General features: G+C 43.4%; 1 protein-coding gene across 6 annotated transcripts in view; it reads right to left on the bottom strand.

Annotated features, from left to right (window-relative positions):
* FCRL5 (Fc receptor like 5) overlaps positions 1-10,175 on the bottom strand; it is a 32,498-nt gene extending 22,323 nt beyond the window's left edge. For 2 of the 6 annotated variants that reach the window (XM_047704583.1, XM_047704585.1), the window contains exon 1: positions 571-793. In XM_047704583.1, the coding sequence (XP_047560539.1) occupies positions 571-664 (94 nt within the window). In that variant the 5' untranslated portion in view covers positions 665-793. Of the gene's footprint in view, positions 1-570; positions 806-845; positions 867-10,026 lie in introns of those variants that run through there. The other 4 variants (XM_047704584.1, XM_047704588.1, XM_047704587.1 and 1 more) reach the window with 4 other exon arrangements.
* Positions 10,176-23,704: the final 13,529 nt, after the last annotated feature.

Below are 23,704 nucleotides of genomic sequence, written 5' to 3'. Positions count from 1 at the left end.
ACTCATAAGAACCTCCCAAGGAATTGGGTAAATCACAGGTTTGTACTTTCCTGAAAGGATCAATCATATTTTCTGAAGATATGGCCCTGAGTAAAGCTTGGGAGATTAACTTTTTGAACACCTTCATTTGATGATGATTCAGATGCCCAGAAACTCTCACCATAGCTAATTGTGTGAGAGCAAGGAATGGACAAGTCAGTCACTGGAATCCAGAGGTGGTCCAGACAAGGATGAAACCTCAGGTCAGCTGATTTTGGACAAGAGAGGATGTAGGTCTTCCTTGCTATTCATGGGCCACTCTCTGACCCAAGACCACAAAAGTCAGAACTAAGAAAATGGGTGATACCGATATTATTTCTTCTCCCCCAATCTCTCCTTTTTTGCATTTCTTCCTTTAAGGGCCCGATTTTTGGGTTTTCTTCTGTTCTCCACACATTTCCTGGGGGATTTTACTTCTAAAACTATAGAGAATGTAATATTCATGCTGGTATCTTCACAGTGTGATGTTATCAGATAAGATTTTCTAGTTTGCTGATTGGAGAAACCCTACCCCAAGTCCTGCATGTTTACCGTGGAGTTGAACATGTCCTGCCTGGTGAAGTGGGTTCCATTGGCAATAGGGGTACGTGCAGGGCCTATCAAAGTCCAGGAGCTGCTCGTGCATTTGTCAGTTCTTCCAGGGAGAGTCAGAGGGTAGCCACAGGGCTATCCTAGCCCTTGGATGATGCCAATAGACCTCAGGACACTTTCATATCCCTTCTGGCCTCAGCAAGTAAGTGTCTCATCTTTATTAGGGAGACACTCTTATCCAGGGACACTGAAGAGCAAAAGAAAGGAGAACTCACCAAATTGTCCACTGACAGGAGCTGAAAAAAAAAAAAAAAAAAAGCCAGAGATGAACACAGACCAAAAATTTTCAAAAGTAATGCCTGTTTCTTTTTCATTTTCAAAAGTAATCCCAGTTTCTTTTTCCTATCCATTTATTATTTCCTTCATTAGAAATTCATTTTTTAAAAAATTAGACATTGTCAAATGTCTCTCTATATACTAGTTATAGTATAGACTTCTAAGGTGAGCAAAAAATGGTGCCTTCTGGTAAGCAGTTGATAGAAGGTGGAAGCAGAAACATGAAGCAAAATTATATAATTATAATATAGAATGTAAGTACAATGGAAGTACACACAGAGCAGCTTGTGGGCCGAAGGACCATCCCTGCCAGTGTGTGGGGTATGTGTGAGTGTGTGATGGGGGGTGGCCTATGACAGGTGCCTGACACTGTGATGCTTGAGAAAAATGAATGGACACATAGGAGTCAGCCAGGCCAAGATGTCAGTGCATGGCAAGAGGTGATGGAGAGAGTAATAGAGGCAGAAAGGGCATGGAAGTGAAGAAATAGCACTGGTGTTCAGGGGTTAAGGTGGAGTTTTGGAAGGTAGGGATTGAGGGGGAATCAAGTGAGAGAGGCATGCAGGGCTCATGTCATTGGGCTTTATTATGAAAGCTGCAGTTTTATTATAACCAAGAGGCATGGAAAGTCTTTAAGTAGAGTGTGACAAAGTTAGAATTTGAAACTTAGATGGAACCTTGTGACAGTGGGTAGACATCAGTGAGAACAGATGTGAAGCAGAGAGACTGATTAGAAGGCAGGAGAAGAGATAATAATGTTTAATTTTCCTCAGAGTGTTTATCCAAAAATTTTTCTTTTGTTTACTTTACTTTCCCTTCTCTAGAAAAGAAGTTCTGTGAGAGCAGGAACTTTTTATATTCATCATATGCCCCCCACCAACCTATAACAGTGCCTGGCATATAAGAGATATCCCATAAATATTTATAGAATATTTATTTATTGAGTAAAAATTAATTAACTAGGTCAGTAAATAGAGATAGGAGGATATGGTCTTGAGAAATGGGTAATAGACAGAGGAGGAAAAATTGGCAAGTTTATAAATCGCTTAGACATTCCAGATGTGGGACAGATTCGGTTTACTCAACACAAATTTTTGCAATGTCAACTATATGCCAGGGACCGGATAGGGCAAATGAAATCCGTCAGTAGGCAAGAGAGATATTATCCCTCTCCATATGAGGGTGATAGAGAAGTAATCCAAACCTAAGTGTTTTTATAGAGAACAATGGATTATTTGTCATTACCCAAATATCTTGGCCACCGTGGAATCTGTGTTGTTTTTAATGTAGCTAGAACTTTTCTGAGTGTTTCCTATGTGGTAGGCTTCCACATATATTATTTCATGTTATCTTGTCAATATCCTTATCAAGTAAGTTCTATGATTATCCCCATTTATAGGCCATAAACTGGTCTAAGCACCTAGTAGGTAGCAGAATGAAGTTTTGAACCTCTTGTTTGAACACATCTTGTTTTGTCCCAAAGCATGTGCTTCTGGAAGATCCTGTCTTTTTGTGTTGGTACTACACTGGGATGTGCTTCCTATTTCTGGAGTGTTTCATGCAGCTTTCATGGGGTCTTTTTTCTTATGTTGTGTCCTGCTCCATCCCTGCCCCCTCCAGCTCCTACTCTCCCTCTGTCTCATGAAGTCATTACCAACTACTTGGCATATAGTTTATTATTTGTTTGCACCATCACTGGTAAATCTGGACAATCATTTAACTGGGATCTTGTTAGGTGGACGTTTCTTGTACACTGGACTGGCTGGAGGGCCTTTTATATCATAAGCTTTCTAAGCACAGAAATGCTACCTCCCATGCTTTCCCATCATTCTCAGCACCTAGTGCAGTGCTGTACTTAAACATTACTAAAATTTTTTTAAATAAATGAATAAATAAATTTTATTCTAATAATTTCAACTTTGGTAAAAACACACTCATATGTGTGAATTGATAGAAACTGAACCACACCCACAGGTGCAATTAGAATGTCAAGTACCAGAAATGCAGGAGCAAGATGATGGAATAGGAGGTCTACAGCCTGTGTCTCCCACAGACACCCATATTTTGGAGCCATCCACAGAAAAAAGTGAGGCACTTTAAGAGCTAGATAGGAGATTGCAAAATCCCACTGGAGCCCGAGACCAAGGAGAATCATTTTGAGAAGGTAGGCGCATGCCCTGGGTGAAGCCTCACTGACTATGAACCCACCTGCATACCTAGAGCGACTTCATCTTTTTGTGGACTCAACTCCAGTCCAGTTTGTCCATGGTCTTGCCTCTAGATCCTATTTTTAAGGGACCCAAGAGGAACCATCTTCATCCAGGCCCCAGTAGCAGGCCCACTGATCTCACACTTGACTGTTATTGCTGAGGCAGTCCTGTGACCCAGCTCCAGTCCCACTTTACTACAGTCTAGAGATAGTCTTGGTCATCCAGCTAAGAACCCACTGGGAGAATACTCAGGAACCCAGCAGAAATCACACCCATTCATTCTCCTGGTAAGAGGTTTGACAACTGTGGGCCCAACTGCAGGCCCAGCAATGGCCATGAGACCCAGCTCCAGCCCTGTTCAACCATGATCCTGGAGGCAGTCCCGTAAGTCCAGGGAAACAGCAGATGGAATTTACCTGCCAAGACCATACTGAAAAGTTATCTGTTCTTCTAAATAAACAGACGCCACCAGTGCAAAGTTACACAGATAATGAAGGGTCAGGCAAATATGACAACATCAATGGAAATTAATAAAGCTCGAGCAACTGACCCTAGAGAAAAGGAGATCCATGAACTGCTTGACAAAGAGTTAAAAATAATAGTCTTGAGCTCAGTGAGCTATAAGTGGACACAATGAAATGAAATCAGGAAAGTAATACATAAACAAAACCTGAAGTTTAACAAAGAAATAGAAAACAAAAAGACTCAAGCAGAAATATTGGCACTAAAGAATAAAATAACCAAACTGAAAAACTCAATAGAGGCCTTCAACCACATAACTGATCATTCAGGAGAGAGAATAAGCAAACTTAAAGACAGGGCATTTGAAGTTATCTGGTTAGAAGAACCTAAAGAAAAGAAAGAAAGTGAAAGTGAAAAATGCTCGAGTGACTTATGGAATAACAAAAAGTGAATCTATATACATATTATTGAAGTCCCAGAAGGAGCAGACAACAAAGGCAGAAAGATTATTTAAAGAAATAATGACAGACAACTTCCTGAATCTGGGGAGACAAATGGGTATCGAGATTCATGATCCCTAAAGAACCCCCAATAGACTGAACATCAAAAGTTTAAGCCAAGACACATCATATTCAAATTCTCAAAAGTCAAAGACACAGAGAGTTTTGAAATCAGTAAGAGAAAAATGACTCATTATGGAATCTCATACAAAGAAACCCCTATAAGATTTATCGTGGATTTCTTTAGCAATATTGTAGGCCAGGGAAGAGTTGGATGATATATTCAAAACTTTGAAAGAAAAGAAAAAACCCTATCAATCAAAATACTATGCCTAACAAACCTGTCCTTCAAAAATGAAGGAGAGATAAAGACTTTCCAAGACAAACAAAAGCTGGGGAATTAACCATCACTAGACCCACCTTACAAGAAAAGCAAAAAGGAGTTCTTCAAGAACACTAAAGAAAGGACACTAATTAGGGACATAAAAACACACAGAAGTATAAAACTCCCTGGTGAAGGTAAATACATTGTCAAATTCAGAATACTCTAAATACAGTATCTTAGTCCATTCAGTTTGCTATGATAAAAATACCATAGCGAGTGGCTATGAACAACAGAAATTTATTTCTCATAGTTCTGGAGGCTGGAAAGTCCAATATCAATGCATCAGCAGATTCCTTTCTGGGGAGGGCACACATCGTCATAGATGGCCATCTTCTCATGTAACAGGGAAGAAGGGTGAGAGAGCTCTCTCTGGGCTCTTCTACAGGGATACTAAGGATACTAATCTCATTGATGATGGCTTTCTACAAGCCTCATGGTAATCACAAAGAAAAAAAAACTATAATAGATACACAACAGAATAAAAGAGAGTAATCAAAGCACGCCACTACAAAAAAAAAAAAATCACAAAGGAAGACAACAGGAGAGGAAGAAAGAAAGATAAAAAAGGAACTGCAAAATAGCCAGAAAACAATGAAAAAAAATGACAATCGTAGTCCTTACCTATAAATAAATACTTTTAATTTAAAAAGATTAAATTTTCAAATAAAAAACATAGGTCAGCTGAATGAATAAACAATACAACTATATGCCACTTACAAGAGTTTCATTTTAGATTTAAGGGCACACATAGGCTCAAAGTAAAAGGATGGAAAATATATCCCACAGGTATGGTAACCAAAAGACAGCAAGAATGACTCTACTTTTACCGGACAAAATAAATCTTAATTCAAAAATTGTAACAAGAAACGAAGTTACTATACAATGATAAGGTGGGTAATTCATCAAGAGGATATACAATATATGTGCACCCTTTATGAAAGCACCTAAATATATAAAACAAATAGCAGAACTGAAATAAGAAATAGGTAACAATACAATAATAGTAGGGGACTTTCAACAGTGGGCACATTATTCTGACAGAAAATCAATAAAGGAAATGGCAGACTTATACAACACTGTAGACCAAAGGGTGTAGGTATCTAATATGTAAAACTAATGGCCATATATAGAACACGATATCCGACAGCACCAGAACACACATTCTTCTCAAGTGAACACAAAACATTCTCCAGCATAGACTATAAATTAGGTCACAAAACAAGTCTCAAATATAAGAAGATTGAGTTTTCTGACCGTAATGGTGTGAAACTAGAAATCATTAATGGATGAAACTGGAAATAATGAAAGCGAAGCAACATACTCCTGAGCACTTGGTGGGTCAAAGGAGAAATTGAAAGGGAAATCAGAAAATATCTTGAGCGAAACAAAAATGGAAACACCACATCGTAAGACTTACGGACTACAGCAAAGAGATTCGAGGAGAAAAGTTAATAGTGATTAACGCCTACTTTAAGAAAAAGATAAAGTTCCCAAGTAAAAAACCTAACTTTACAACTCAGGAAGCCCAAAGTTGGCAGAAGAAAGGAAATAATAAAAATTAGGGCAGAAATAAATCAAATAGAAAATTTAAAAAAACAATAGAAAAGAACAAAACTAGAGCTATTTTTTTTTAAAAAGGATACATTGACAAATCTTAAGATAGACCAAGAAAAAAAGAGAAGACTCAAATAAATCAGAAATGAAAGAGGAGGTGTACCAATACCACAGAAATATAAACAAAGACTGCTATGAGCAGTATACACCAACAAATTGGAAAACTTAGAAGAAATCAATAAATTTCTAGAAATATACAACCTACCAAGATTGGATCATGGAGAAATAGAAAATCTGAACAGACTGATAACAAGTAAGGAGATTTACCTGTTAGTCAACACCACACACAACAAAGGGGTGCCTGGATGGCTCCATTGGTTAAGCATCTGACTCTTGATTTCTGCTCAGGTCATGGTCTCAGGGTAATGAGATCAAGCCCATGCCAGGCTCTGCCCTCAATGGGGAGTCTGCTTGAGATTCTCTCCCTTCCCTCTGCCTCTCCCCTGACTCACATTGTCTCTCCCTCAAATAAATAAATCTTAAAACAACAACAACAGCAACAACAAAAACAATAGTCCAGAATCAGATAACTTCGCTGGTGAATTCTACCATTTAAAAAATTAACTCCAATCCTCTCAAACTCTTCCAAAGGACTGAAGAGGAGGGAACACTTCTAAACACACTTCCTGAGGTCAGCCAAACAAGCACACTACAAGAAAACAAAATTGCAGGCCAGTATCTCTGATAAGCATCTAAAAAATGTTAAGATCTAAAAAAATCCTAAATGTTGGGCAACTGAGTTCAACGGTGTAGTGAAAGGGTCATGTGGAATTTACCCCGGGTTGATCCAGCTTGTGCAAGGCAATAAATGGATATGCTAAATTAGCAGAAGGAAGGGTAAAAATCTAACAATTATCTCAATAGATGCATAAAAACATTTCACAAAATTCAACCTACTTTCATGATAAAAAAAAAAACTCAACAAATTATGTCTAGAAGGAAATTATCTCCTTATATGACAAATCCACAACTCACATCATAGTCAATGGTGACAAGCTAAAGCTTTTCCTTTCAGATCAGGAACAGGGCAAGCATGCTCTCTCTCACTGCTTCTATTCAGTATAGTGCTGGAAGTCCTAGCCAGAGTGATTAGGCAAGAAAAAGAAGTAAAAGACATCCAAATCAGAAAGGAAGAAGTAAAATGGTCTGTTCGCAGATGGTATTATCCTATATATAGAAAACCCTAAAGGTTCTGCCAAAAAACTGTTGGAACTAAAAAACACATTCAGTACAGCTGAAGGACACACAGTCAATGCACAAAAATGAGTTACATTTCCATACACGAGCAAGAAACTATTTGAAAAAGCAAAGAGGGAAACAATCCTACTTACAATAACATCAACAAGAATAAAATATTTAGGAATAAATTTAACCAAGGAGGTGAGCAATCTCTATACTGAAAGCTACAAAACAATGAAAGAAATTAGAGAAAACACAAATAAATATAAAGACATCCTGGGTTTATGGCTTGGAACGACTAATATGTTAAAATGTTCATATTACACAAAGCAATCTACAGATTCAATGTAATCCCTATCAAAATTCCAATGGTACTTCTTCACAGAACTCGAAAAAAGAATCCCAAAACTTATATGGAGCTGCAGAAGACTGTAAGATTCAAGGCAATACTGAATGAAAACCAAACTGGAGACATCATACTTCTCCACCTCAAACTGTATTACAAAACTGTAGTAACCCAAAACTGCCATGAAAGTAGACATAGAGAGCAATGAAACAGAATCAAGGACCCAGAAATAAATCCACACATTTACAGTCGACTGGTCTTCAAGAGGGCTAAGAACACACAGTGGGGAAAGAATAATAGTCTTTTGAATAATGTGTTGGTCCAACTGAATATTCACATGAAGAAAAAAATTGGGCCCTTATATCTCACCATGTACAAAAAGAAACTTGAATATATTAATGACTCACATACAAGGCCCAAAACTATAAAATTGCCAGAAGAAAATATAGGTAGAAAGCTTCTTGGCTTTGGTCTTGGATGTGATTTTTTTGGGTATGACCCCAAAAGCACAGGGAACAAAAATAGACAAATGGGATTGCATCAAAATAAAAAGCTTATGCACAGCAAAGAAAATAGTCAACGGCATGAAGAGGTAACTAGCAGAATGGGAGAAAATATTTGTAAGCCATTTATCTGATAAGGGGGCTTAATATCTAGCGTGTATAAGGAACTCTAACAAATCAGCAAGAAAACAGACTCATTAAGAAACAGGTAAGGAGGGTGGCTCAGTGGGTTGAAACCTCTGCCTTTGGCTCAGGTCATGATCTCAGGGTCCTGAGATCAGGCCCCGCATTGGGCTCTCTGCTCAGTGGGAAGCCTGCTTTCCCCCCTCTCTCTGCCTGCCTCTCTGCCTACTTGTGATCTCTCTCTGTCAAATAAATAAATAAATAAATTCTTAAAAAAAAAACCACAACCCAAAACAAACAGGTAAGGACTTGAACTGATATTCTCAACAGAAGATATACAAATTGCCAAGAAGTATATCAAAAGATGCTCACTATCATCAGGGAAATGCAAATCAAAACCCATAATGAGGTGAGACATCACCTCACACCTGTCAGATTGATTATTGTCACAAAGACAGAAGAGAACAAGCATTGTCTAGGAAGCGGAGAAAAGAAGTCTTGTGTGCTGTTGGTGGGAATGTACTTGGAGTAGCTATTGTGCAAAAACAGCATGAAGGTTCTTCAAACATTTAAAAATAAAACTACCATATGACCGAACAATCCCACTTCTGGATACGCATCCAGAGGAAATGATACTAGTATCTCCCAGAGACACCTGCACTCCTGTGCTCACTGCCCCGTTCTCTACAATAGCCAGTATATGGAAACAATTTAAATATCTACCATCCGATGAGTAGATAAGGACAACATGGCACAGATACGCCATGAAGTATTATTCAGCCTCAAAAAAGGAAATCCTGCTGTTGTGACAACGTGGATGGACCCAGAGGACACTAAGGTAAGTGTAATTAGCCAGATCCAAGTGAATACTGCATGACCCCACTTCATGTGGAACCTGAAGTTGACACAGAAGCAAAGAATAAACTGGTGTTTTCCAGGTGGTAGGGGAACGGGGAGACGTTGGTCAAAAGAAACAAACTTTCGTTTACAAGATAAATAAGTTCTGGAGATCTAATGCACAACGATGACTATAGTTAATAGTAATGTATACTTGAAATTTGCAGGGAGGGTAGATTCTGAGAGTTCTTACCAAACACTCACAAAAGGTGAAGTGAAAAGATGGAAATGTTAATTAGCTCAATCATGGTACTTATTTTAATAATATATTATATCAAAATGTCACCTTTTACATCTTCAGTATGTACAATTTTTATTTGTTAATTACACTTCAATAAGCCTGGGGAAAAAGAATGTCGCATGCCTTAGGTTTTCCTCGTGCCTTACCTACCTCCCCTCTGGGTCCCTCCCTTCCCCTGTGTTCTTTATCCTCCCATCACTGCTGTGGTTTGCATTTGAGTACAGGGGAAGGAGACATCTTTTGTGTTAGAGACAGTGCCCTTCGCTGCCCAGGACCAGGACCTGGGCTTGTCATACAAGCAGTAAGTGTATGTCCTTTGCAGAGAGAAAAGGAAGGTCTTCTGTAAATAAGGCAATAGGAACAAGCAAACATCATACGTTTTCTGGACTTCTTGAAGTAATAGTTATTGTAGAAAAACAATGACTAGGACCTTAACTGTTGGGGTCACTAGGCTTCCTCCTCTGTAGGACTGAAGGTTTATCCCTGCTCTGCCCACTCCTTCAGCCTTAAGGGAGAAACCGCTGAGCTGGATGGTGAATCCTGAGAATATAATCTCCCCACACAGGAAAGAGTGTCTGAGCTGTAAGAAGGACCAGGCCCAGGGGGAGAGAGAGGCTGTCCCTGCCTTACCCGGGGACCCCATTGAGAAGTTCTACTCACCCAGGACCAGCACTGACACCCACAGCAGCATGAAGACCTGGCCTGCCCAGGGCTGAGACCAAAAGAGTGGTTTTCTCAGGAGAAACAGGGTTGGTTTTGATCTGAGAGTAGTACACCGCCTAGCAGCCCCAAGGAGCACATCTGAAAAATTTCTTTTACAGAGAGCAAGATGCCTTAGTGAATTAGAAAAAAGGAAGTGGAAGTACCCATTTTAACTACTAATCAAATTTTCCTGCCCTGTGATCAAAGTGAGGAAATAATGCTAGGGTTTTTAAAAAGCACATACCCTCGTCCCTGCATTTCTAACGCTGAGAAATAACCTTGAGGAAAGTATGCGTGCATTGTCGAAGAGAATGTTTATGGTAGCGCCATCCAGAATTGCCCAAGCACTGCAAACACGGGAAAGATCACGAATGCCGGACTGTTCACAAATATTCTGATACATCGCTACAACAATATGCAATGTAGCCATTACAGATGAGGCCAACCCGCAGGGATCATCAGGCAACACCACCCCGGCTAGTGGGAAGAGGGGCCTGATACATGAACTGTGGTCCCAGTGGCGTACATGGGAAAAATGGAACGCATGTGTGTATCAACCGATAGAGAGATACTTTTTTTTTCTTCCTGGAAAGTGTACCTAAAATAGTAGTTACACTTAAAGAACTGTGGATGGGGAAGGAAATACTCATTTTATGTCTTTTTATACTGTTTGATTTAAAAAAAAATTACTATGTATGTGTATTGCTTTTATAACTTTTTAAGTCAAGTTTCCATCCTGGTCAACAAAGATCCTGAAGACATTAGTACCGTGAGGAGTGCCAGTTTCTTCCTTTCAAATAACATCTCTTACCCCTTTCTCAAGGTTATACCCTGGTCTCCTAAGGGGACCATTCACATCCACAAATGCACGTCGTTTTACGTATACTGTGCTTCCTCCCACTTGCTGTGCTCAGAGACCAGAAAAGCATTTCAGGGTAAGTAAAGGTTAATCCATCTCAGTCCAGCAGGAGGACCTCAAATGTGAGCAAAGAGGCTTTTTATGCTTTTGGATGCAAACAGCACTGCTGTGAAAATTCTTGGGTCATTCTCGTGGAGTGCGTGTGCACACATTTCTACCGGGTACACGCCCAGGAGTGGAATCTGTGGCTCCCAAGGCTTGCGTATATTTTTAGAAGGTACCACGAAACTATTTTCCAAATTGTTGTGCTAACGCACACCCCCATCAACGAGGGTGTGCGAGTTCTCATTGCTCTGAAATCCTTGGTGATGTTGGTATTATATGTATTCTTGTGAGTTTCAGCCCTTCTGCTGGGATGATCTCAACGTGGTTTCGATTGTGTCCCTGGTGAATTTTGCAATTGAGCAACTTTCATATTTTAATTGGCAATTTAGATAGTCTTTCTTAATGTGAAATGTCTGTTCAAATCCTTTCCCATTTTTCTATTGTTTTTCAGACTTTCTCATTCCGTACTGTGGGCTTTTAAAGCTGGACATGATTCCTCTTTTGGATACGTATTGCAATGTCTTCCCCGGTCTGTGGCTTGCCTGTTCCCCCTGTGATGAGACCCTTTGGCAAACCACTCCTCCAACTCTGATGTGCCCTTTATCAATCTTTTCCTTTATGGTGAGAGCTTTTCCCGTCCCTTTCAGGAAATTTTATCTACTCCAAGCTCTTGAAACTGTTCTCCTGTTACTTTCTAGAAATATTTATTTTACTTTTATCTACTATATCATTGGAATTGACTTTTGTGTTTAAGGGTCTATAATCACTTACAAGTGGCCACTTTGCTCAGTTCTCATATTTACTGAAAATCCAGGCTCTCCACAGCTCTGTGCAATTTCACCTTTGTCATAAACCAACAGCCACGTGGCTCTGCTTCTGGAGGCTCTTCTCTTCCCTTTGGCTGTCCATTCTCATGCCAGCACCACACTGTCCCAATTAATGTTTCTTTTTCTTTTTCTTTTTTTAAAGATTATATGTATTTATTTCGCAAGTGAGAGAGGGAAAGAGTGCACGTGAGAGAGCACGAGAGAGTGTGTGAACTCACTAACAGTCGGGGAGGGGCAGAGGGAGAGGGAGAAGCAGACTCCCCACTGAGCAGGGGACCCGATGCAGGACTTGAATCCAGGACCCTGGGATCATGACCTAAGCTGAAGCCGGACACTTAATGACTGAGCCACCTAGGAGCCCCTAATGTTGTTTTTTAGTAAGTCTTAATATCTAATAGTTTGTCATGAAATATTGCTCTTCCTCAACAAATCTGTGGCTCTTTTGGTCTCTTTATATTTTTCTGTGCATTTAAAAATCAACTTGTGAATTTCTACTCCTATCTTCTCAAAAAAAAAAAAAAACCAATACCAAAAACCCACTGAATTTTTAATACTTGGAATTGTGCTGACTTGGTAAGTCAATTTATATAACTTAACACGGGGTGAGTCTTCCAATCCATAAACATGGGTAGCTCTCCCTTTACGTAGGTCAGCTTGAACTTCTCTCAAGAATTCTCTGTAACTTGTAGAAGTTACATCTTTTGTTAGGCTTGTTCCTAAATATTTGATATGTATTTTTGATATAACTGTAAGTGACATCATCAAGTTTTTTCCTAAATATTTATAGTTGGCATATAGCTACATTTTTTTTTTCTGATTTTCTGCCAGTTACCAAAAGAATTATGTTAAAGCTTTCCACTGTAATGGTGAATTTGTCTACTTCTTTCATTTCTGCTCATGTTTTCATTTTATATTTTGAACTTTCATGGGGTGCATATAAATTTAGCATTATTATTTCTTCCTGGTGGTTTGACACACTTACCACTATTAAATGTCTATCTTATCTCTATATGTTCCTTTTTAATTTTTTAAATTTAAATTCAATTTAATGAACAAATACTGTATTATTCATCTCAGAGATAGAATTCGGTAATCCATCGGTGGCATAGAACACCCAGTGCTCATCGCTTCAATTGCCCTCCTTAATGCCCATCCCCCAGTTAGCCCATCCCCCCCCATCCTGCTCCCTTCCAGCAACCCTCAGTTTCTCTAGATGTTTCTAACCTGAGAACCACATCAGAGGGGGCTCGTCTACCTTTGGACCTGATTTAGAGGATCGAATCTGTATCTGAATCTGTTACTGTGTTTGGATAGATCTTTGGGGGGTCTCTGGAGGTGGTGGGCTTATTTTTCATATAAGAAGGATGTGCATATTGTGGCTAGAGGGTGGACGGTCTCCCAAGAGACAACTCTTCTCACATCTGTACGTGCACCCTGCTCTTGCCATCAGAAAGTTCATTGTATGTCCCTCACGCTTGAATCTAGCTGACCTGTGACTTGCCGATAGAACGTGGCAGAAGTAAAGCTAAACACGTTTTGAACCTGGCCTTTCAGAGCCCTGGCAAGGTTTGTTTTATTGTCTTGGAGTCAGGCTCTACCGGTACGGACGTCTGAGCGCCCTACTGGAGAGTCCTACCACCTGCAGCTGCCCCTGCCTCCCCAGGCGAGGCTCTAGACGTGCGAATGAAGCCATCTTGCCTGTTCCCACTGACTGCGTTCCTAGGTGAATGCAGCTCCCTGAGGGACCCTAGCCGGCCCAGGTGCACGGACAACCCACAGCATCACTGCTGTCTTAAGCCACAAGTTTTGGGGGTGGTTTTCTATGCAGCAATAGGTAACTGAGATTGGCTTATTATATCTCTCTTAGGAATGGTATTTTTTTTCTTTTACCATTAAGTTATACTTCATTTATCCCTAATAATGCCTTTGTCTTCGAGTTTATTTTTCTAATTAGATCAAGCTTGTTAATCATGTCACTCAAATCTGCATTCTTACTAATTTTAGTCTGCCTCAGCTTCTGCTTTTTATGCATATATGTTTCAATTTTACCTTATTCTTTCCAATTTTTGTATTTTATTTCTCTTGGCCTTTAATCATCAGCCAGTGCTATATGGCAGACATTTACTGCTCAGTGAATAGCCACATACTCCACATTTCCCAGCTCCCAAATAGCAGAGGACCGTGTGAGTAGGTGTGCCTGGTGGACTGTGAGTGGAAGCGGCCCCTGCTTCTCCCAGGCTGAAATAGACAAGAGCAGGTGTGTGTGTCCCAAAAGCCCGTGTGTTCCAGAGATCACAGGTACACAGTGGTGAAAGCCGGGTCATCTGCCCTTTTGTTGGGGGGAGCTCCTGACTCATATTGGATGTGTAACTTGAAATAAAAAATTAACTTTTAAGGTACACTAGGGAATATAGTCAATGGTGTTACCAAAAAATCTAGCTGTGAAACTGTCTTGAACTGATTTTTTTTTTTTTTTCAATAAGATTGTTCCTTGGTAACGGTCTAAATTCCTACCATGGTAATTTATCTGTTCAGATTTTCTTCTTACTTCAGGACAATTTTTATTTTTATTTTATTTTCTTTATTTTTCCTGGGTTTTATTTCCTGGTGTTTATATCTTAATTTCAAAATAACCAGCTCCTGAATTTTATTATAGCTCTTTTTCCTGTTTTGTAATTTTTACATTTATGCGTTTCTTAGATGTACTGTTGTCTTCAAATTACTCAAATAAAATGTTTATCTATTTTAATTTTTTTCCTTTTTATCAATATGAATATTCAAAGCTATGAATTTTTTTTCTGTGCTTTAGCCATATTTTGTAAGTTCTGATACAGTCTTTATTATAGCATGTCCTAGATACTTTGCAATTTCAGTTTTGAATTTCTCTTTGAAACTGAATTTTTAGAATTTTCAAATATCTACATGGTAGATTTTTCTTTTTCTATTTTTTTTGCTATTAATAATGACATTTTATTAATCATTCCATTTTAATCCAAGAATATGGTGTGTACATACCCTAGTTTCTGGAATTTACCAGGAGTTTCTGTGACCTAACATGGTCTTTGCTGTTGTTGTTGTTAAGAATTCCCTGAAAAGGAGTGTCTATTCTTTATCTTCAGGAAAGAAGGTTCTACACACAGTTAGTGTAACCGGCTGATTAAATACGTTAAGTAGATCTTTACTGTTCTCTTGTACTACTAACTTTTGGTTGACTTGTAAGTTGTAAAATTATGTGATCTGACAGATGGAAATTCATGATCAACCTCAGGTTCTTTATCACTATATAGTACCTGTCTTTTGGTACAATTTAAATTTTTTATTTTCTTTTTAGCTCGAATTAGGTTTGTTTGGTATTAATGTCAGGACTCCTGTTTGTGTGTCTACTGGGTATGCTTTTAGCATCGATTTACTTTACCTTCTAGGTCACTTTGTTGTAGAATTATTTCTGGCATATAGTATAGGCAAAAGTCCATTGGGTCTTATTTTTAGATCCCAAATGTCCATCGCTTTTATAACATTTGTTATATATTCATAGAGCAACCGTGTTGGTCTTCGTTCTGTCGTTTAAGTCTGTGTCATCAAACTTTCTCTTCTAGTCGTTTTATTTTCCTTCAGCCTCTGGTCTGTATTTTCTTTAAGGGCTGTATTACGCTGCTCGTACTCCGAAGAGGCCCCGTGTAGCTGCCTCTTCGTTCTCTTAGTGGGTTAACTCTACGACTCTAGTGATCTTAAAGCTCTTTTTCTTCATTGGACTCTATTTCCTGAGGAAAAAAGAAAGAAATCAGCCCACTTTACTTCTCCCCATGTTTTCGTCTCTTTCAGCTCCTGGTTAGTAATAATATGATTTCCACATTTCCCAAGTTATACCCTTTGTACCAAGACCTACAACTGCAGAGTGTTGGCGCCGTGTTCTCGTGGGTCGAGGGCTCACCTCCAACTCCACGTCCTATTTTGTCCTCAGGGCTCCCTGAGCTCTTGATTTGACCTAAGGAAGCACTAATATGTTTTGATTAAATACGTTAAGTAGATCCCTACGCTCTTACATGTTAGAAAGAATCTGTCTTTGCCTTTATTCTGAGGATATCTGGGTTTGAAGTTCTTGGTTCAACATGCTTCTCTTGCAGCATTGTCCGGTCCTCTCACAGTGGGGGTTCGAACACTGTCTCTCCCCGTGGCGTTCCTGTCACTCGACTCCTTCCTATTCCCCCAGCTGGACTGTCCCTTCATCAGAATGTCTCCTTGCCAGTCCTATCTCTGTGCTCGGGATGTCCTCTTCTATTACAACTTTAGATATTTTCTATTTTCATTTATTCCGTTGGCTTTGCTCAGCGTGCCATGAATGGGTACGTTGGCTCTTCTGTCTGTCACTCTTACCCGTTATTTACCCATAATAATTTTAACCTTCTTATTCCTTCCCATTTTAGTGTGCTTACTTTTCTCAAAGCTGTCTTTGAGAAAAGACTGCTACATTATAGCAGTGTTTAGTCTTTTTCTGTTTTCAAACTATTTGTATTTACCTCCAACCTTGTTTCTTTTCTTTTGTTTTTCACTCCCCAAATGTCTATTATGTAAAAAAGAGAACTTTTCAAAGAATTTTTCTGATTTCCCCTGTTTGCCTTAGTGGCATGGGTCTACTTCTGGTCATACTCTTTGCCAAAATTACTCTTGTCCTTATGGTGAATCCAATGCTAGTAACATTCGAGTGCAGCTCATCTCTGAACGAGGCCCGGGCTCTCCCAGCTGTGTGTTAGCTGAAGAAGAGGCTGGGGGAAGACCAGGGGTGTGAGCCGGGCAGCAGACAGCTCCCACCTACTCATGTCACTTCAGAGCATTTCCTCGCCGTCTCTGCCACGGCCTCTGTCCTGGGGGCAGAGGGCAGTCCTCCTGGCTTGAAGCATTTCACGGCATTTCTCTGTGACGGGGTTGGCTCGTACTTCTCTCCAGCTGATGGCGTTTGCACCTGTAGAGACAAGACTGCCCACCACCCCCTCCTGTGTCTGTGTGGTGCTTTGTTCAGCCCTGCCATCCGGTCCCAGCCCTCAAACCCCCAAATCTTGCCTTTTAAAAAAAATATTTTTTTTCAGTGTTCCAAGATTCATTTGTTTATGCACCACACCCAGTGTTTCACGCAATACACGCCTCCTTAATACCCACCACCCAGCTCACCTAACCCCCACCCCCTCCTTCCAAAACCCCCAGTTTGTTTCTCAGAAAGGATGAAGGTCCAACTTTTGTGTCAACATGGACGGGACTGGAGGAGATGATGCTGAGTGAAGCAAGTCAAGCAGAGAGAGTCAATTATCACATGGTTTCACTTACTTGTGGGACATAAGGAATAACATGGAGGATATTAGGAGAAGGAAAGGAAAAGCGAATTGGGGGAAATCAGAGGGGGAGACAAACCATGAGAGACTGTGAACTCTGAGAAATCTTACCTTTTGAGTAAGGGTCATGTGCTGAAGCTTTGACCTTGAGGGTTTTGCCAGCAATGTTTGGAGAAGCTGGACGTCTTCCTAGAGCTGTGTGTAGGGGTCTGTGTTCACTTCTTCCTTTGGTTTGGTTTAAAATTTGAATTTCACTGAGGTTAAAAGCTGTTCTTCCTAGCTTGTGAGTGGGGATGTGACTTTTCAAAAGTTCCATTCTTGTTGACAGTTGAGGTTGGTCTCGGAGGCTGAAATGGGGCAGGTGAGCTTTATCTGGAACGGAACAAGATCCTTACCCTCAGGGTTCCCCCATGCTGGATGCTTACCATAGTAGAGCGTCACACCAGGCACATTGCCTGGCTTCCCTGATTTAATCTTTGCATCAACCCTGAAGCATGTTGAATGGGGACTAAGACAGCATGCTCTCAGGCAGGTGTTATTACCCTCATTTTATGGCTGAGGGAAACCGAGGCTCAAGGACATTAAGGACCTTAACTTCCAGTCCCTTGTGAACCCAGAACCTCACAGCCAGTAAGTGGTGGAGGTGGGACTGGAACCCCCATCCGTTTGGGCAGGGGTCCCGCAAATTCAGTGAAGAGATTCAACGGTCCTTGACGTTTCAGCAGGGTTCCAGATGCAACACTGCTGAAGCCGCAGTTTCTATGGTTAAATGATTCGCAAGACCAATTAAGGGCCTATTCTGAGTCCCTGGTGGCAGGAAATGGAAACCCTGAAACCCCATGTTCTGAGTTCATAAATACACACTGTACTATTTCTGTGTATGCCTACCATGGCTCTGGGTCCCTGCAGATCAAAGCCAAACGCTCGTGGGGGACCTTTAGTAGAAAGGGGGGATGAGCCGCAGTCATCTGATCCTTGCAGGGCTCTGTGAGTCCCTCTGGGAAAAAGGTGGCACCTCCCATAATGATCCTCTGTTGTCGAGGAAACCACAGGGAAAGCTCTCATGGGACGTAGTGGCAAGAGGGGGCACACAGGTGAGGGAAAAGTCTTCGCGGCGTGAACAAATCTGGACGAAAGGAGAGTTTAATTTCTTAAATGGTACTCAGGTCATTTTCAGGAGGGAAAATCTAATAGGCAGTGTTCTGTAGGGCCAGACAGGGGACGGGGAGCAGGCTCTGTCCCCAGGGAGACTCGGGGCTTTGCCACTTACCAGCTGCGTGACCTTAAACAAATAATTAAACTTGATCCCAAGTTGCTTTGTCTTTACAAACAGAGGCAACAACACCTGTGCCCTTGGGCTGGTGTGAAAACTTTGTGTTTGGCAAGTTCAAAACCTAACCAGCTTGCCCCAAAGCCTGCTGCTCTCTCAAGTTTCTACACTTCAGGGATTCTACCTAACTGCCCTGATTCGTGGTAATGAACGCTTAAGGAAAATCACTGAGCGAACGCTTATATATTTAATAACTCCACTGAAGCATAATTTTCGAAGAAAAAATTCACTTTTCTTAGCACCACTGCCCACGTTGTAAAAATTTCCACTGCCCCAGATAGAACTTTCCACCCCCCACAGGCCCAGGCTGCAGATTACTAATTTACTTTCTTTCTCTGTAGGTTCGCCTTTCTGACCACACCATGGACTCGCGTGACAGGTGCTCTCCTGGGTCCGGGTGCTTTCACTTCGTGCACGTTTCTGAGGCTCACCTCTGTGTCTGCTTCAGTGTTCGGTGAAGGGATGTCTTGAGGTTTGAGCGTTCTTGGCCAGGATGACAAGACTTGTTAAGAGTCTCAAGGAGGATTTCCCAGCTTCCTTTAGGGTGGTGTCTGCAGCACCTTGAGTCTCGTAGGTGAGGGCAAGAGGCAGAAATAATGAAGAAAGGACTTGTCTGCCATCTGCCATCAGACTTTCTGGGGCTGGGAGGCAAACCACTCATGCCCTTGGGTCACTTGCCTCCTTGCTACTGTCCTCCTGACCGTGTGGGTGTTTGGTCAGGTTAGACTGGCCCTCAACCTCGTCCTTGAATGCTGCCCCTTCTCTGTGAGCTCCGCTTGTCCACCTCGCACGGGCTCCGGGACAGACGGCCCCGTCTCCCAGCTTATGGCTAGTCCTCCAGTCTCCCACGGCGTCCCCCGTCTCCCACAGTTCAGCCTCCGAATGTCTTCTGTTGCTCCACTTCCATGGTTTTTTGTTTCTCCTTGGCTACCTGATTAGCCTGGTTCGCACTAGAAAAGCTAAAGGAGGAAGGCAGCCATCCTGAGGTTTGCCAAGCACAACCTGCCCACCTTGGGGACGTGCCGAGGCGGATCCCCCCGAAACCTCCGCACAGAGGCCCTCTTCCCTGCGCGCTTCCTCCCAGCGTGGTCGTCTCCACACCCACCCGGCTCATCTGTTCAGACGCGGGTCGCTGGCCAGGGAGGAGGTTTGCTGCGTGGGAGGCCGGCGGGGCTGCCGTCGGACAGACATGAGGCTGAATCTCAGGAGTTTGGGCCCCAGTTTCCTCGTGTAGGAAGCAGGTGTTACTCGTCCTTGCAGCCTCGTTGTCAGCACTGGATCCGCCGCTTGTAAAGTCTGGGCCGCCAGCACTGAGAAGGGCCACACAAAAGGCAGGTGGGGAGCTCCCGAGCCCCCCTACCCTGGCCCCTGACCTCTGACCTTTCCACCTTCGTGGTAGCTGTGTCATGGGGCTGCCCTCAGCCTGGGGCCCGTGGGTGCAAGTGCCTTCTAACCCCAGCACTAACCCAATGATGAAGCCAATGGTGGTTCAAATAACTACGGAGAATTTAGAAAAAGAGAGCTTGAATTTTGGGGGGCCTGTTTATCCCAGGAGGTGGGCAAAGCATAGAGCTGTAGCCGGCCGGGCGGGCGGTCACACAGGCCTGCACTCAGGAAGGCCCTGAGCCTGGCCGCTGTCTCGAAATTCCTGATGGTTTTCTCTTTGAACCTGTGTTTTCTTTTTAGATTTTATTATTTTAATTTTATTTTTTTAAGAGAGGGAGAGGGGTGGGAGGGACGGAGAGGAGGGAGAGGGGGAGAGAGAGAGAAGCAGACGCCCCTCTGAGCATGGAGCTGGACATGGGGCTTGACCGCATGACCCTGAGATCATGACTTGAACTGAAATCAAGAGTGGGCCACCCGGGCGCCCCGGACCTGTGTTTTGTAAATGAAGTCTGATGGGACTGTGGAGTGAACACGGGGGCAGAGGAAATCCCTGCCTCATGTGTGCCCATTTTCCTCGCGGCCCGTCCGTAAACACATTCTCAGGGCCCGTGAACACACAACTCCAGTGGGCCCACAGGGCGTGCGAGTCAGCGAGGCTCCACAGGAGAGAAAAGCAAGTGTTTTGTTGCATTGATGACCAACAGCCTGAGAAGCCGTGCTTTCCGTTCGAACCAGAACCTGGCTTCGAACACAGTAAGAGACTCGGACAGCAAGGAAATAAGCCTGTCTCTCCCTTCTTGGCGCCCCACGTTAGCTTATCACTTAGGCTAGAAACGTCTTGATGGAGAGAAGAAGGCAGAGCAGCCTGTTTGCAGTCCTTTACCTCCCAGACCCTCTTCCTTCCCAACTTCCCCGGGGTGGACAGGGTGGGCAGGAGGCACACGTATGAAGAAATGAGTGCGAAATGCCGAGAGGTGGCTTTTCCGCATTTCCACCCCTCATAGGGACAGAATGCATGTGTGCGTTAGCTAGGAGATGTAAATTGTCTAACCTCGGAGACACCCAGAGACAGGAAGTGCTCTTGTGTTTGCAGCTAAAATATAAAGATGAACAAGAAGATTCACAGTAACAACATTTTATTTTTTCTCTTCGTAGAATGACTAAGAACATCATGACAAGTTGAGGCAGACACCACGGGAAAAAGGAAGAAGCTTTATATTTCTGTACTTTGAACCACACTTTTTTCCTTGCCTTTTGAGCAAGGGGTCTTACATTTCCCTTTTTCGTTGGTCCCCAACAGGTGTATACATCCCTGTCCTGCACCCTGCTCTGTCATCTGTGGTCCTGAGCGGCCCCCCGGGGGAGCACTGGCTTCTTGTGCTCTCGGAGAAGGAGGGCCCCATGCAGGTGAGCTGACTTCCTAATGAAAACTCTCATTTTTTAAACCAGATGATAACAGAAGCCAACCGGTTCGAGGCCTTCCCCCGCCCTCCTGCTTATGTAAATCTCTGAGGTGTTATTTTTCCATGCCTCTGGGAAGTCCGAAGACCCAACACACTTTTGCATAAACATAAATGATAAATTTGTCTTGGGGTTCCTCTTTCTGAAACTCTTGAACTGACATTTGGCTGGAGGCTGTTTTATATTTTACCTCCAGTTCATGCTCAGCCTTTTGGATTTTATTAAAAATAATATGCAAGAAATGGGGATGGAACTCATGTGAGCGGAAGGCCGGAGGTGTGCCCTGTGGGGTCACTGGAGACACAGCCGGAAGGGGCATGGAGGTCATCCAGGTCAGCTTTCTACCTAGACTCAAGTGGAAAGGCAAGGAATTGTTAAAAGCACTCAAAATTCTTAAAAAAAAAAAAGTTTAGGCTGAGAGAGAGAAAGCTAATGTGAATGTCAAACTTTCTAGAAGTTTCTGGGGGAGTAATTTGTTGAAAATTAAATCCTGATCCACGAATGCAACATGGAGGGGAACCAGAGGGGCAGTGAGCAGAGCAGGCTGTCCCCATCGGTGGCCCCGTCACCCCCGCTCCCCCTCGCTATAGCAGCTCTCCCCGGAGCCACAGAGGCCCCTTGATGGTCAGTCAGCTGTGGGGGCTGGGAGGGGGCTGCTCTCTTGCCCGCCCCTGGGCAGGGTGCCCCTGGGAGCTGCTCAGCCCTAGAGGCTCACTCTCCAGCCGTCCCGTAACGCCCCATATTAAATCCCTCTCCTCATAAACCAGCTGCAGGGGATTCTGCTGTCCGCAGCGGAACCCTGGCTGATGTAGCTACGAGCACAGATTATGGGGTGGCGACGGCTCGCTTGTCTGATTCAAGCCAGGCTCTCAGACGTTTTCAGTGGCGCAGATGTGGCTGCTTATGTCTCCCGGTCCCATGCTCCAGAGTCCTGGTCAGCCGTGGTATTCTGATGACCATGCTGGCCTTGCTTGCTCTCCTGGGAGCCGGGCCCTCAGGGGGCTGCGCAAGCGCCTGGGGCTGCGCCTCCCTGGACCCGTGGGAATCAGGGAGCCCTCTTCCAAGGCCGAGTCTTCACCTCCGTCCCGGGCCTATTTCTCGGATGCTTTTCAGGGAGGCTTGGGTTCCGGACGTGTATTTTTCAGCGCTGTGAGTGGAAAGCACTGTCCTCCGGGCCCTCTTGGGAGACGCAGTCAGGGTGAAACACGACAAATCCACAACCCCATCTGCACAAACCCGGAATCCTTGCCCTGCCTGACCCCCCGGGATCACCGTCAGCCCCGCTCCAGTCACAGGCCGCCCACCACGAACGCCGCTGGTCCGGACCAGCGCGTGCGGCTCGTGCAGGTGCCGGGAACCCAGACCCTGGCAAATGTGCCAAATCCCCAGGCCAAATCATCTTTGTGCTCCCTGGTCTCCCAGCATCAGCAAAATAAGCAGGTTTGGCTGTTACACTTCAGCAAATTCTTTTAATTCTCGGGACATGCGGTCCCTCTGCTTCCGGGTTTCACAGTGTCACTGGCCCCCATGACTTGTTGAGCACGTCCCTGCACACGCAGACTGTGGCTGCTCGCATTTTCTTCAGAGAGAAGCCCAACCCCGGGCAGGCCCCTGGACGTCAGAGGCAAGGTGGGTCGCACTGGGCTGCCCAGCTCTGACTCCAGAACCCGATAACCCATGAAGCTGCATCTGAGTGGGCCCTGGGCAGGCCGGGCGCCTCCTGCTGGTTCCGGCCAGGTGCAGCCCACCCCGGGGATCCTGGTGTTGCTAGAGCTTCCGGCCATGCACCCCTCTGGACGCGGGTCTCTAACCTGCAAGGCGTGCGTGTCAGTCTGCCTCTTCCCACGACCCCAGGCTTGCTCGAGGGTCACACCACGAATGAAGCGGCATTGATGGGGGTGCAGAGGTTCTAGAAAGACTTGCTCGCCGAGGCCAGACCGGTCACTGGCAGACACGGGGCCAAACCTGAGCTTTCCATCGAGTGGAAGACCCCTGTGGGGCCCGCTTGCTCCTTGGACCGACTGTGTACCTCGATCCCTTCCATCACAGGGAGGACGGGATTTACTTCAATGACACAGATCACTTATTCTCTAAAAAGTGTTTATTATGCACCCACTGTATGCCAGGCATGGTTGTAGGTTCTCGGGATCTATCTGTGAGCAAAAGAGACAGAAGGTGTTGTCCCTATGAAACTTCATTTCTTTCTATTCTGAGAAGTGTAATAAGTAAATTCTTTCCTGTGTTTTGAAGTGATGTGCTAAGGGGGAAAAGTAAAGCAGAGCAGGTACGGAGATTAGCCGTGCCGAAGACGGGGACAGCAGTTTCCGAAATATGAGTGATTCGG

Source organism: Lutra lutra, chromosome 15, assembly GCF_902655055.1.
Source record: "Lutra lutra chromosome 15, mLutLut1.2, whole genome shotgun sequence".
NCBI classification, from domain to species: Eukaryota; Metazoa; Chordata; class Mammalia; order Carnivora; family Mustelidae; genus Lutra; species Lutra lutra.
The sequence above is the reverse complement of the archived record's forward strand: the minus strand, read 5'-3'. Positions and strand labels throughout refer to the sequence as shown.